We start from the raw sequence: 14,517 nt of genomic DNA on the forward strand, positions 1-14,517 counted from the left end.
ATTTTAATGGCATAGCCTAGTAGTGTTGTGTTATTTATTTATTTTTCTAAAACACTCTTGGGTACTTCCTTTAATTTCCATGTTAACAAAGCCCCTCTAATTCAGCAAAAAGTAATAAATTAGACACAAACAAAAGGGATGGATACACTGTAGAAAAGAGGGGGGGGGGGGAGTGGGGGGTGTCCCAGAGTCAGACTGTTTGAAGATAAAGACAGGATGGTAGACAGATGACTAGGGCCCTGTTTCAGAAAGCGAGTTTAGTGAAAACTCTTGAGTTAGTTAACTCAGAGTAAGTAGTAAACCTCCTAATAGACGAGCCCTTTGGCTTTGTTTTGCTAGGAGAAAGAAGCCACAGGGCTTGTCTATTAGGAGGTTTACTACTTACTCTGAGTTAACTACCTCAAGAGTTTTCACCAAACCCGCTTCCTGAAACAGGGCCGAGGTCATGAGGTCTCAGGTGTTTTCACCTGTGTGTTTACCAGTCTTTGTCATTGATAAACATACATTTGTTGACAGCCTGGAAGAATGTTTGTCAAATACGTAGTTTAAAAGTGATAGAGGATAGGCATTTGTGTCTTCTGACAGCTGTTTTACTGAATTACACCACATCCCACTATGTATTTTCAGATTTATTGCCCCCACCCCCCATGCCAGTCCACACTACCCCTTGCCTATGATAGAGCGGAAAAACCCCCCCCCCAAAACCCCATAACATAAGAGAGGTTAATCCTGACATTCTTTGAATATTTGCACTTGATCAGCATTAAAAAAAAAAAAAAAAAGCCTGACTTGACCTGACATTTGTGTAGGAGCTTTAGAGTGGAAACCCCATACGGGGTCCTTGTACGATGTTAGAATACAAGCCCTTGTGGTGCAAACGTTGAAACTCCGTTCATTGTCATTTGGCTGAGAAAAGGAGTACTGAAGCAAAAAAAAAAAAATGATTCAATATGTAGATGAAGTTAGTGAAAAGTTAGAACAGAAATGGGGAAAAAGAAAGAAAGAAAGAGAGACAGAATCATATATTTCAACAGAAAGCTGAAGATAAAGATTATGATCTCTTGATATCTGATGTAAAAATTCTGTTGTTCTGTTGTGGCACCTTGGCTTGTATGTCGAGTTGTTTCAGTCCTTAGGCCGCGACCTTGAGTGACCTTGCTTAGACACGCAGGCTTATTGCGAATGTTTTTTTATTTTTATTTTTTTTAAGTTCTCTGTTTGCATTTGCTTTACGAGACGCATCGGTGACCACCTATTTAATTTAGCGCCAGTGATGAGTCAAATTAAACTCGTGAATTCCGACAAAAAGCAGGCTGTCTCCCCCTCTCCGTCCCTCCACATGCTCACAAAAGACCCTCTTTGTTTCTCTTAAGTGACCAAGTCAAATTGCATTAGGTTTGACTGGAGGGTTAAGTCCAGCTGATGACCCAAAGCAAACAGTCTCTAATTCGTTGACTCGTCTGAATAAAACATGCTTATTACTGAGGTTCTAGGGCCTCCTAATCCTGAACACATGATTAAGACGTTAGTTTAATAGGTGTGAAGAGAAAAACAGTTTTCCTTGGTGCGAGGCCTGGGGTCACATTCAGACCAAGGGCAGAAATGCACTGAATTACTGCAACTAAAATATGGCCTGGCTTTTGAGTACTAAAATATGGCCTGGCTTTTGAGTACTAAAATATGGCCTGGCTTTTGAGTTGCTATCAGCATTACCCAAGTCTGCCCAGATGTTCTGTTTTGGAAATTCTCTCTCTCTCTGTTGGGTACAAAACAGTTTTTCTTTATTTGTTGTTGTTGTTTTTTTTCTCCAGACAAGGGAAGAGATGCAGGCAATGATTAAAGGTTGACTCGTCACTCAGTATGGATAAAATTCTGTTATGGCCCTTTTTTTTTTTTTTTTAAATTTGTTTTTTAATCTCACCGTTTAATGACATGTGATAGTGATGCTGTGATTGGAGTCAATGCCACTGCTCCTGTACGGACTCAGTAGCTCACCGAACAGGTGGCCTGTTCTCATTCACCTTTGACCATTGACCTTTGGCCATGAACATGTTGACCTGCCACCAAGCTGAGGTCACATTTTATCATAGAGAGAGTCCTCTTACCTGACTGATGGTATAATCAAACAGAGGTGCAGTGGTGAACTCTGATATTGATGCTGAACTGTGAGCAGTTATTGGTGCACATGATGGACAGCACAGATGGGCGGTCCTCTGTCAACACAGTTCCATACAACACGTTTAGGTGACAGACAGTTGGTTGATGGACTTGAAAACTCATTTTCTGTAAAGTTTGTGTTTTGTTGACATGGTCAGAGCATTTTTGATTCACTGGGCCATGTGTATAACTCCACAGTATCCTGGGAGTGAGGCTGTGTTCTGCAGGGTGTAGTTCTCTATAAATAGTCTCGCACTCGATGTGCTGACAAACATTTTTTCAAAATTAATTCAGACGGTCGTCGCAAAGCCAGCCTGTTATTTTCCCCTGTTGTGCTAAATCTCAGCTTCTGGTTTAGATTGACATGGGGGAAATCATTTGTGAAAGAGCGAAAGGTTTGATTCTTTTTTGCTGAACTGCTAGAGATCTGTGTTTTTCCGCTGAAATTCTCTCAAGGTAAACGGGTTAAGAATGTAGCCCGCAGCAAAAAAACTTTGATAGTTACTTCAGCACCTGTGAATAGGCAGTTTGTGCAGGATTCACAACGTCACAGATTTCACTTTGCCTTCTAACCCTGAAATAGTTTTCTTGTTTATTTCCGTTAACTAACAGTCATACCCATCACGTAGGTTGCCTGTGTTCTGTAGAGGATGGGTTTGTCTGTGTGTGTTGACTGGGAAGGGCTGTGGTGCTGGTTCCCAGAGAGATGGCCTTGTGTTTTTTTTTGGTTTTTTTTTTAAGGCCGTCAGGGACAACAGCCCCAGTCGACTGAGCAAGCCCTGTGTTCATCACGTCACGGCTCACAAGACCAAGGTCTGGCCAAGTGGCTCTGTTTTTACGGTCAAGCTGTACGATGGCCGTCTCCACTGAACAAACAGGCCCCTCTGGTCTGGAGTATAGTCACCTCTGGGGCAGAGTCATGGGGAAAAAAAAAATTCATGCACATTGATTCAGAGTTATTGAAGCATATGTAATGGCTTTATCAGGAGATGATATTGCTCCGGGGATTGAAACACAGGGTAGGTGAGTCATTAGCAATGGAACATGAGCTAGTTTTGTGGCCGGGGGGGGGGGGGGGGCAGGGCGGAGCAGAGGAAGGAAGGGGGGTGTCTTTATTTATTTTTTGACATTCAGCAGTCCTTTGCTTACAAAGAATTTGCGTTGACTCATGCACACACTCTGAGCGCTCTCACTAGCACTCATAGATTTGCAAATTTAGTTTTACATGACTCCTTTTGGCAAACGCACTCGCGAAGACAAACTCATTTTCATAAACGTGGGCAGTGAGAGTTCCTTGGGAAGTGATTGGCTTGCCTAAAATGTAGGTTCTCGTGTTTCTTAGGCAGGACTGAAACATTACCAGAGCTCTACCTGTGGCAACTTGCTTGTCCTGCCCCCGGTTCTCTTCACGCAGAGACCAAAACAACACGGGAGCTGTATCGAACGCGCCTGGCTCGCAGCTTGCACTGGGCACTGGGCAGCTTTTTTGTCTCTCTCTCTCTTTTTTGACTTTGTAAATAAAATGGATTGTTAGCGCTTCCGTGACTAACGCAGGTGGGTCAGGTTACAATGGCTCTTGCTTCGTTTAACAGGTTGGTGAAGTGGTTGATCTCAGTTGTCAGGCATGTTCGTGAGAAAGAAAAAGGTGTTATTATCGCCACAGGGAGTAAAACCTTCATTCACCGCACAGCTGGTTGATGGTCCATGTGATAGGCAGACTAAAGGCTGATTTATAGTTGTACGTGGGCTCTACGCTGACCTCTCCTCGATTTGTTAGGGAATGTTGGGGGACGTGAGGGGGATGTGTTTGGGAATGTTAGGGGTCATGAGGGAATGTGGGGGAGATGTGAGGGGGAAGGTTAGGGAATGTGGGGGAGATGTGAGGGGGATGTGTTTGGGAATGTTAGGGTACATGAGGGAATGTGGGGGAGATGTGAGGGGGAAGGTAAGGGAATATGGGGGAGATGTGAGGGGTAAGGTTAGGGAATGTGGGGGAGATGTGAGGGGGATGTGTTTGGGAATGTTGGGGACATGAGGGAATGTGGGGGAGATGTGAGGGGGAATGTGGGGGAGATGTGAGGGGGAATGTGGGGGAGATGTGAGGGGGGGGGGGGGGGGGGGGGGGGGGGGGGTTGTGGAAGCAGAGAGAAGGATGTACTCATCTATTTTCTTCTGTTTTTTTTTTTTTCACCCTCAGTCGTCCCCATACCCGAGAGAGAGAGAGAAAACGGAAACGAAAAAAATATGAGCACGAAAGAGGATGCACCCAGAGACAGGTAAGATGTTTTACCTGATAAACTTCTGTTTGTTTAAAATAAGTGAATTTAGTCATTAATTGCAATAGTAAAGTTTACGGACACTGAACATGATTTCAGTTCAGCTGTTTAAATGTGGTTTGCTCACTTTGGTAAGACAGCGACGTGGACAGAGCTGGTTACTGTTCTTGTGAAGTTTGATGTAGGATTGTGAAAACCTCCTTGTGAGAATTTTTAGTCTACTTTTGAGATGTGCCTGCACTATAGTATGTCTGATTGTGGCCTGTTCTCCTACAGAGAGTCTATAGTTGAGGAAACTGAAACTTGAAGCATGAGAAATTGAGGTCCCAGTAAAGACAGTGAACTGGGACACAGTCAGTTAAACACAGCTAAAAAGTTAGCATTTCACAGAAGAATGCCATTTGGCAAAGATGCGTCTGACAAGACTGAAAAACAGAGGCATTAGGTTTTAATCAAATTCACACCTGGCATTTCAAAGATGTACACGTGTTAGAAGAGTTTGGCAGTCTCTGTATTGAATTACTGCCAATTACAGTAAAATGTCCCCGCCCGGTGACTAATAAAAGCAACCACTACAATATTAACCTGGTTCCACACCTGCCTTTCGAATGTTTTAAACAGTCCAACGTGTCACACCTGTGGTGATGATGAACAGGCTTTCCAACCCAGCCAACATAAATGTTTAAATCCAATGATTTGGGTAACACCTGTCACACCATCTCCCTTATCTTGTCATTCCCACCCCCCCCCTAACAACTGACACTTCCAAAAAAACACCAGCAGGTTAGTTATATCTGTGGCAAGCGGAGCGACAGGCGAAAAGCCAGATCACTCACAGTGACTGATCACAGTTCAGTGATTCTCTTCAGTTCAGTTTCAGTTCAGTTTCAGTGACTGATCACAGTTCAGTTTCTCTTGAGATTGTCCCGTATGAGCCCTGGAGCCTCTGTGAGCCTCTTACGATTAGCCATGATCATCAAATCACTCTTTTTTTTTTTTTCCTTCTCTTTTTTCCTTTTCTTTACATTTCTTTTTTCTCTCTCGACACAGGGGCTACTTCGTTGGGATCATCTTCTTTATACTTGGCCTTGGAACACTCCTGCCATGGAATTTTTTCATGACTGCATCTATGGTAAAAAATAACATTTTACAGCAACAAGACACAAGCTCGTAAAGGCCTCCGTAGTCGCTGTCATTTTGTATGAATAGTGCAATCAAATGTAATAGGTTTGACATTAAACGTGTCGTTGTTTTCCAGAAAATCAGAACCGCTTATGTGACGAGGGACCTTATAAAGCCTCATTTTAAAAACAAAAAACTTTAGTGTGATGATATCATTGGCTGTCTAACCTGGTTAGTGGACGTGTAAGCCTTTGACCCTGATCTGAAAGTTTTATGAAATTACCTGGAAAAAGAATTTCCCAGGGTTGTGAAGTCTTGCGAGACGGTTGGAGTTTTACTGTTAATCTTTAGGTGAATTATGTTTTCTGTCTTCTGTTAATCTTTAGGTTAATTATGTGAAACATTCACTCAGAATACCCTTTAGAAAACATGATTAAGTTAGACATTACTGATGAGAGCCTGTGGAAACATGGGTATGGGGTCAGACATGTTTTTAAAGAACACTTGTTTCTGCTTTATGTTCCCAAACTGACGCCCCCCCCCCCATGCCCCTGTTTTCTGACGCCTAGCTGTTAGAACTGTTAAACCCTCATGAATGAACCCCCCCCCCCGGGGCCGTCTCTCCGGGCAGAGACAAGCTTTCCTGCCTGTTTAGCAGAGGCTTCCATAGATGAACAAAGTCAGATGAAACAGTAACGGTCAAAAAAGAAAAAATTCAAATTCATCCAGTATCATTCACTGCATAGCAAACGTTAATTTTCATCCAGACTCCATGGTGATGATACAGTCTTTCTTCAAAGACCTCGATTATCTGAATATCACATAGCTTACCCTGAGGGGCCTCGTTGGAGTCTTGGTCATTCAGGGATTTTTCTTTCTTTCTTTTTAATTTTTTTTTAAACAATTAGTTAAGTCTTGTCCAAGACTAAACAGGATTTTTAATGAAGAGTTTCCCAGTAAGAGTGAAAGTTTAGTCTGTGGTCTGGAAAAGCAACTCTCACAGTGTAGAACATTTCTCAGTTTGTGGCTTTATTTCTTTCTCACTTTCTTTATTTACTTATTTATGCTTTTATTTTTACATTTATGTGTAAGACCACTTTTGTACCAGTTACGTATCCTCTTGGTTTTTTTGTTTTTGGTTTGGTTCTCGAGAATTTTGCGGTAGGGATCTGAAACCATTTACAGCCGGCAGATGTGTCTGTAGTCTGTGAAACATGGACAAGCCTGTTTTGAAAATGGACCTAGAGGTGACACAGGCTTGTGTCATTCTGACAGGGTCTGTTTGGAGAAGCCTGTCCACAGCCGACTAAAACTAATCCAGTCCCAGGCAGGCTGAGTCCAGTAAAGATAAAGCTTGGCTCTGTGGGACAAGGCGTATCAGAGTGAACTTTAACCTGGTTTCTCCACGATGAAAGCAATCAGGCTTTGTTGACCATCTCTCCAAAGGCCCAGTCCCTCTGCCCTGTAGCCAAGATAGAATGAATACACGTCAATGGGAAGTGATTGACATTTTCCGAACGTGTTTGCTGTTGACTTATGACCTCATCAGACATTGATTTATATTTACCCCTCCTCCCCCCCCATCCCTTCTGTCTTCAAGTATTTTAACAATAGGCTCAACGCCTCAGAATGGAGAAACGGCACGGTCGTGGGCAGAAAGGAATACCACTTCAACAACTGGATGACCTTCCTGTCCCAGCTGCCCTTGCTGGTCTTCACCCTCCTCAACTCCATTCTCTACCAACGGTGAGCGGCGTATCCACGGCAACCGCACCCTGCCCCCCCATGTGTTGTGTTCGCTGCCGTATTTTTGGCTCGGTTCAACGTGAACCAAGCGCACACTCTACAGACACCCCCCCCCCCCGCGTTTCATCTCTCTCTCAGGTTTCTGCCGGACTTTTATTGTCATAGCAACGTCCAAATGTTTGTGACAAACGCAAAAGAAAACGGGGAACGAAATACTGCTTTAACCCGCAACCCAGACGACTCATTGAGAGACGCATGCTTCTGTTCTTGTTTTGTTTTTTTGTATGTTTGTAACATTTGTAGGTTTGTCACACCCGCGGGATAAGACAGTAATGACGCTACCTTACTGAAAATGATTGATGGGCTATGTTCCACCACACACACTGTCTCACTGAAGCCTAGACTGTCCCCACAGTCTGTCCCTGGATAGCCCTAGACCTCAAATGACTCTATCTGTCTACAGAAACACGTATTAGGGGTGGAGCAGTGTTGTACAGAAACTGAAAACCATAGGTCTCTAGTCCTCAGTTCCAGTCATAGTGTGTGTGTGTGTGTGTGTGTGTGTGTGTGTGTGTAGTGAACTGCAGACTTTATTTCACCTCAACTCTTACATATGAAAAGGTTTTTTTGAGCGTGAAGCCAGATCACAGGGAAATGCATATTCACAGGGAGAATGTATCTGTGCTGTTGGAGAACACACTACTCTGTCTGTGCTCTGGAACATTACCATTAAAGTCAGTTATCATTTCAAAGGCTTCACGGCAACGCAAGGGTTAACAGAGCCGACGCCGCCTGCTTTCCGTTCTCAGAATGCAATCGGCCGGGCGATAAAACGAGTCTTGCGAGTTCGTGACTTGATTTGATTTGCTCTGTGTACCGTCTCCCCAGTTCTCTCTCCTCTCCTCCACTCCACTCCACCGCACTTTGAACTGTCCGCTCCTCAACCTTTCATTATGTTTGTTTTTACAATCCCAGGTAATAATAAAGTCCAGTGATTAAAAAAACACACACGCTCACACACACACACACGCACACGCTCACACACACGCACACGCTCACACACACACACACGCACACGCTCACACACACACACACGCACACGCTCACACACACACACACACACACACACACGGGGGGAAAAATGTCTAACCGCCCGCCCTCGTTCTCTGTGGCACCGATGTTTCTGGTCGCAGGGTTTCGGAGAAGATGAGGGTGGGAGGGAGCTTGGTGTTCATCCTCCTCCTCTTCATCCTGACGGCGGCGCTCGTCAAGGTTCCCATGGACACTGACTGCTTCTTCTCCGTCACCATGGCGACCATATGGTTCATCAACTGTAAGGACGTTGTAAATTTAGCGTGATAGCACAGACTGTGTTCTCTCTCTCTTCCCTCTCTCTCTCTCTCTGTCTCTCTCCGCTCTCTCTCTGTCTCTGTCTCTCTCTCCCCTCTCTCTCTGTCTCTTTCTCTCTCTCTCTCTCTCTCTCTCTCTCTCTTTCTCTCTCTCTCTCTCTCTCTCTCTCTCTCTCTCTCTCTGTGGGGTGTTTTGGACTGTAGTAGTTTTATTTTATTTAGTTAGAGGTGTAATAAGAGTAATTCTGCTTCATAGATATAATTACGTAATACTGTGTTATGTTTTGAGGCTGGAGAGTTGTGTGTGTGTGTGTTTGGCGTGGTAATTGCACTGATCCTGTCTGTCTCTCTCTCTCTGTCTGTCTGTCTGTCTCTCTCTGTCTGTCTGTCTCTCTCTGTCTGTGTCTGTGTCTGTGTCTGTGTCAGCGTTTGGGGCGGTGCTGCAGGGCAGCCTGTTTGGGTTGGTGGGGATACTCCCTCAGAGATATAATGCTGTCTTTATGAGTGGACAAGGACTGGCCGGCACCTTCGCCGCTCTCGCCATGCTCTTCGCTATCGCCAGTGAGACACACACTCATTCACACACACACACGCTCACACACACCCTTACACACACATACACGCACACACACACACTCAAACATACACATACACACTCTCACACGCACACCCACATGCACACACACACTCAAACATACACACGCTCACACACACACACTCTCACAGACACTCACTCACACACACACTCACACACGCTCGCTCACACACAAGCACGCACACACACTCACATTCACACACACACTCGCATACGCACTCACACATACACGCACACGCACACACTGAAAGACAGTCTCATACAAACACGCACACTTTTTCACTGAACAAATGAAGTTTATTTTTGGAATTTATCACTTGTATCCCATGTCCTTATTTTTATTGTCTCTGTGTCTGTGTGTGCGCGCGTCTGTGTGTGCGCGCGTCTGTGTGTGCGCGCGTCTGTGTGTGCGCGCGTCTGTGTGTGCGCGCGTCTGTGTGTGTGTCTGTGTCTGTGTGTCTGTGCATGTGTGTGTGCGCGCGTGTGTGTGTGTGCGCGCGTGTGTGCGTGCGTGCGTGTGTGTCTGTGTCTGTGTGCGTGCGTGTGTGTCTGTGTGTGCGTGCGTGCGTGCGTGCGCGCACGTGTGTGTGTCTGTGTGTGTCTCTGTGTGCGTGCGTGTGTGTCTGTGTGTGCGTGTGCGTGCGTGCGTGCGTGCGTGTGTGTGTGTGTTAAAGGTGAGGCTGATGGAGAGACTGCAGCCCTAGGTTACTTTATCACTCCGTGTGTTGGGACTTTGATCACTCTGCTTTGTTATGTGATCTTACCTCGTCTGGTGAGTGTGTCCTCAACTGTCAACGACTCCGCGCTGTCCGTCAGGGACACACACACACACATCAACACACACATCATCACACACACACACACACACTGATGTTTATCTTTCGCTCTTCCTCGGAACTGTAAATTTTCTCTTCTCTCCCTGAAGGAATTTGCGAGGTTCTATTTTGACAAAAGCAAGAAACAACAGACTGAAGCCTTCTCTAAACTTCTATCCCCAGAAGGCAAGAACAAAATTACTTCTATTGGTCAAGTTTTTAGCAAAGCCTGTCTTTTTTTTTTTTTTTTTTTCCTTTGTGTCTCTTTCTTTACTCGTTTTTTCTTTACCTCATCCACTCCTCCTGTCTAAATGCTGATCTCAGATCAGTGTTCATGTGTTAAAGCAGGTTGTGCTGAGGTGAACGTGAAAAATCTGATAGTATAATTGCATCACCTCAGCTCATCTCTTTCCTCTCCCCTTCCTGTTCCTCTGTTTCCTCTCCTCTCCCTTTCCCGTTCCTCTGTTTCCTCTCTTCTCCCCTTCCTGTTCCTCCATTTCCCCTCCTCTCCCCTTCCTGTTCCTCCTTTTCCTCTCCTCTCCCTTTCCCGTTCCTCCTCTTCATTTGAATCTGTCCGTCTCTTGTAGAGGAGGCTGAGAAACAGAAGAACGGAGCCGTGAACGGCCACGCTAGCCGCGACGGTGGCGGTCGAGGGCAGGAGGACGGTGGGGCTACGCAGGCCTTCCTGTCCCTGGAGTCTGCAGACACCAGCCCGAAAAAATCCTCCGTGATCGAGGTCCTAAAAAAGGTTAGAGTGTCGTCCATGGCATCAAACAGCAGATGTCTTTAGACGTTATGACCAAAGCTAATGTAATAGGGTCAGTGGGGAGGCTGTCGTAAGTCCAGGCGGCTGTGAGTCGTCTGCGTCATAAGTGAAGGACAGGCTGTATATGAACATATGTTGGGATGTTACATTTGTGTCAGGGATGTCCTCTGAAGATTTTTTTTGCCCCCTCCCCTCTCTCTCTCTCTCTCTCTCTCTCTCTCTCTGTCACTCTCTCTCTCTCTCTCTGTGTCACTCTCTCTCTCTGTCACTCTCTCTCTCTCTCTCTCTCTCTCTCTGTCTGTAGATTTGGGTCATGGCTTTCTGTGTCACCTTCACGTTTACCGTGACTCTCTCAGTCTTTCCTGCTGTGACAGTGGACGTGAAAACTGCGTACGCTGGGAAATGGGGTAAAGCGTCTCCTCTCTCCTCAAATCTCCCTCACACGTCTCTCTCTCTCTCTCTCTCTCACACTGGCCAAAATCTCCTCCTCCTCACAGACATGCTCAAACATAGAGTGCTGAAGCGTGAGCTGCATGTTCCCCATAAAGTCGTTTTACTTTTGTTAAAATCAAGCATTTCCCGCTGGTCCTTTAGAAGGGACTTTTCCAAAGTCCTTCCGTGTATGTAGTGTTTGAAATGATGCAGTCATTTTAACTCCTGTAATAGGAAATGTTTAAGACAGTCGGTTCTTTGGCTTCTCTGACTAACATTCCAGTGCTCAGTCGACATGAATTACAAACCTGCTCTGTGTGCGTGCGTGCGTGCGTGCGTGCGTTTTTTCTCTTCTCCTTCCTCTTCCAGAGCGCTATTTCATCTCGGTGTGCTGTTTTCTCTTCTTTAATGTCATGGACTGGCTCGGCAGGACCATAACGTCAGTTGTACGCTGGGTGAGCGTTTACGTTTGTCGTGATGGACACTCCATACGCCCACGTTTCAGTTTCATGCACTGCTACTTAAGGGTGTAACGGTACACAGAAGTCACGGTTCGGTTCACACCACGGTTTGGGCATCACGGTTCGGTACAAGTTCGGTACAAGGGGAAAAAAACCAAAATGCGACAAAACCCCCAAATGTATGAGGCCTAGGTTTCTTTCATTTATTTTGAACAGACAGTAGTACAAGTTACCGTTCGTTCCACCTATAGTGTTGTATAGTCCCCCCTGAGGTGTTTGGTACAGCCTGTAGTGCATTAAAGGTGCCATAGAATGGAAATCATGATTTTCCTTGCCGTTTTGAATTCACTGAGATGAATGTGCAATGGAAACATGTCAAAGTATAAAAACATACATTCATACAGCTGCACGACCTATGTGAAGAAAACAAGCCTTTCTACAGCCCGTTCTCAATTCTGTGTGTTTGTGATGTCACAACTGCACATGGCCACCTAGAGCAGCGTTTAGCCAGTCATAGGCTGTCGACAGCCAGCATTGCTGTTTATTAAGAAATGCGGTTTACTTCTTACTACAGCGTATCAGTAAGCAAGGACATAAGGTCCTTATGTTTGCGCCACAATCAGATCCGGAATCTCGGAGAGAAGAGAACAAACCAACTATGAGAGAGTGAAATGAGAAACTCGTGCGCTTGTGCAGTTTCTTTCCACATTCCGTTCATCAGTCTTCGCACGTAGGCTACCGCGTATTCTCCGTACGCCTGCATGCACCGAAACCATAACCTCCGTACCGTGACGGTTCAGGACGAATACACGTACCGTTACACCCCTACTGCTACTCAAAAAAAAAACTCAACTCTGAGCTGTCCCTGCTGGCTGTTACAGATGGCAAATTAGATCATGTGACTGACACCTCTTTGCCTCTCTCTCTCTCTCTCCTCTCTCTCTCTCAGCCTCCTAAAGAGAGTAAACTGTTTATAGTCTTGGTTGTGATGCGTGTGATCTTCATCCCGTTGCTGATGATGTGTAATGTCCACCCGCGGACCTATCTGCCCGTTCTCTTCAGCAACGACATCGCCTTCACCATCATCATGCTTCTCTTCTCCTTTACCAGTGGATACTGTGTCTGCCTGTCTATGTCCTACGCCCCACAGTGAGTCTCTCTCTCTCTCTCTCTCTCTCTCTCTCTCTCTCTCTCTCTCTCACACTCACATTTACACACACACACACACAGTGGATACTGTGTCTGCCTGTCTATGTCCTATGGCCCACAGTGAGTCTCTCTCTCACACTCACATTTACACACACACACACACACACACACAGTGGATACTGTGTCTGCCTGTCCATGTCCTACGCCCCACAGTGAGTCTCTCTCTCTCTCTCACACACTCACATTTACACACACTCACACACACACAGCTGTATGGTATCAAATACACGCTGTCTGCTCTGTCACCTCTTTAGAACACAACTGTCCCCCAATGCCTAACCTCCCTTCCCTAGAGAAAAAAAAAAAGAAAAAAAAAAACAAAAAGGAAAAAAAAAACAAAAAAAAAACCTTTGTCTTGTATTTCTGTTTGTAAAAGTATTCCAGGGGCGCAATGCGAAAGGGCAATTTGACGCTCAGTCTTATTATGATCTCTGTTGAAGGTATTAGAAATCCGACTGATGCACCAATTGTAAGTTGCTTTGGTAAAAAGCGTCTGCCAAATAACTAAATTGTAAATTGTAAGATGTGCACCCACCCACCCACACACACACACACACACACACACACACACACACACACACACACGGCAAACTCAGTCAGTCTCGCATACACCCCTCCTGCTAGTGTGTCACAGAAGGCCATTGACGCTGAGTCTGTGTAAGTAGCATGTGCCCCGGGGCTAAGCACACATAGAAACACTGGCCTGTCTGTGTGTGTGCAGTACCATACAGCCTGCAGCTAGTTTCACACACATACACACACACACACACACACACACACCCCTGAACACCTGCTGCGTTGGTCTGTTTATGACCTATATATTGAGTCTCAAACACACAGACACACACACACACACAAACCTCTTAAAATCTCTCTCTCTCTGTCTCTCTCTCTCTCTCTCTCTCTCTCTCTCCGTCTCTCTCTCTGTCTCTCTCTCTCTCTCTGTCTCTCTCTCCCAGGCTGGTGGACCCTAAAGACGGGGAGACGGCTGGAGCTCTCATGACGTTTTTCTTGGCTCTGGGTCTCTCCCTGGGAGCAGCCTTGTCCTTCCTGCTCCGAGCTGTAGTGTAGAAGGAGGCGTCAGCGCTCAAAACACAGAAAGCCCGACGGACAAACCGCGGGTTCTGCCTCTGCCTCAACGTCAGTAAAGAGGGTGAATGTGGACATACGGAATTCCCATTAACTAAGAGATCTCGCCATTCAGAAGAAAAAAACCAGACTAATATATATCGCTGTAGTAAAGGGAAGGCCAGACAAATTTGGACTGACGGTGTGGAAACGTACCCAACACGCCAGTATATGTGTATATATTTATATGCGTACGTCAGGATGGCCGCACGGGAGACTTTTCTTCCGTGGATTTTCACATAAATAACAAAAAAAAGTCATAAAATTACCAGTATGGACGGGAGAGTAGCTAACGGGATCGAACTCCTGTGTTCGGAACTGCTGAACTGAACCGAACATAACACGACCGAAAGAACAGCGACCCACTGAAACGAGCCGCTGTCAGCAGAAAGAACAAATTTGAGGAACCCCAAGTGTGTTTCGCTTTTACCGTTCCAGTAGCCTAAGCGTTTACGTGCCTC

The 14,517-nt window shown here is 45.6% G+C and overlaps 1 protein-coding gene across 1 annotated transcript; it reads left to right on the forward strand.

Annotated features, from left to right (window-relative positions):
* Positions 1-4,401: 4,401 nt before the first annotated feature.
* LOC115816504 (equilibrative nucleoside transporter 2-like) lies at positions 4,402-13,999 on the forward strand. Its single transcript, XM_030779457.1, has 12 exons — positions 4,402-4,433; positions 5,484-5,565; positions 7,156-7,301; positions 8,495-8,634; positions 9,077-9,211; positions 9,920-10,017; positions 10,171-10,246; positions 10,648-10,808; positions 11,131-11,233; positions 11,628-11,713; positions 12,669-12,868; positions 13,888-13,999. The coding sequence occupies exons 1-12, from the start codon at positions 4,402-4,404 to the stop codon at positions 13,997-13,999; spliced, it is 1,371 nt and encodes a 456-aa protein (XP_030635317.1).
* The last annotated feature ends 518 nt before the right edge of the window (positions 14,000-14,517 follow it).

Source organism: Chanos chanos, chromosome 7 (assembly GCF_902362185.1).
Source record: "Chanos chanos chromosome 7, fChaCha1.1, whole genome shotgun sequence".
NCBI classification, from domain to species: domain Eukaryota; kingdom Metazoa; phylum Chordata; class Actinopteri; order Gonorynchiformes; family Chanidae; genus Chanos; species Chanos chanos.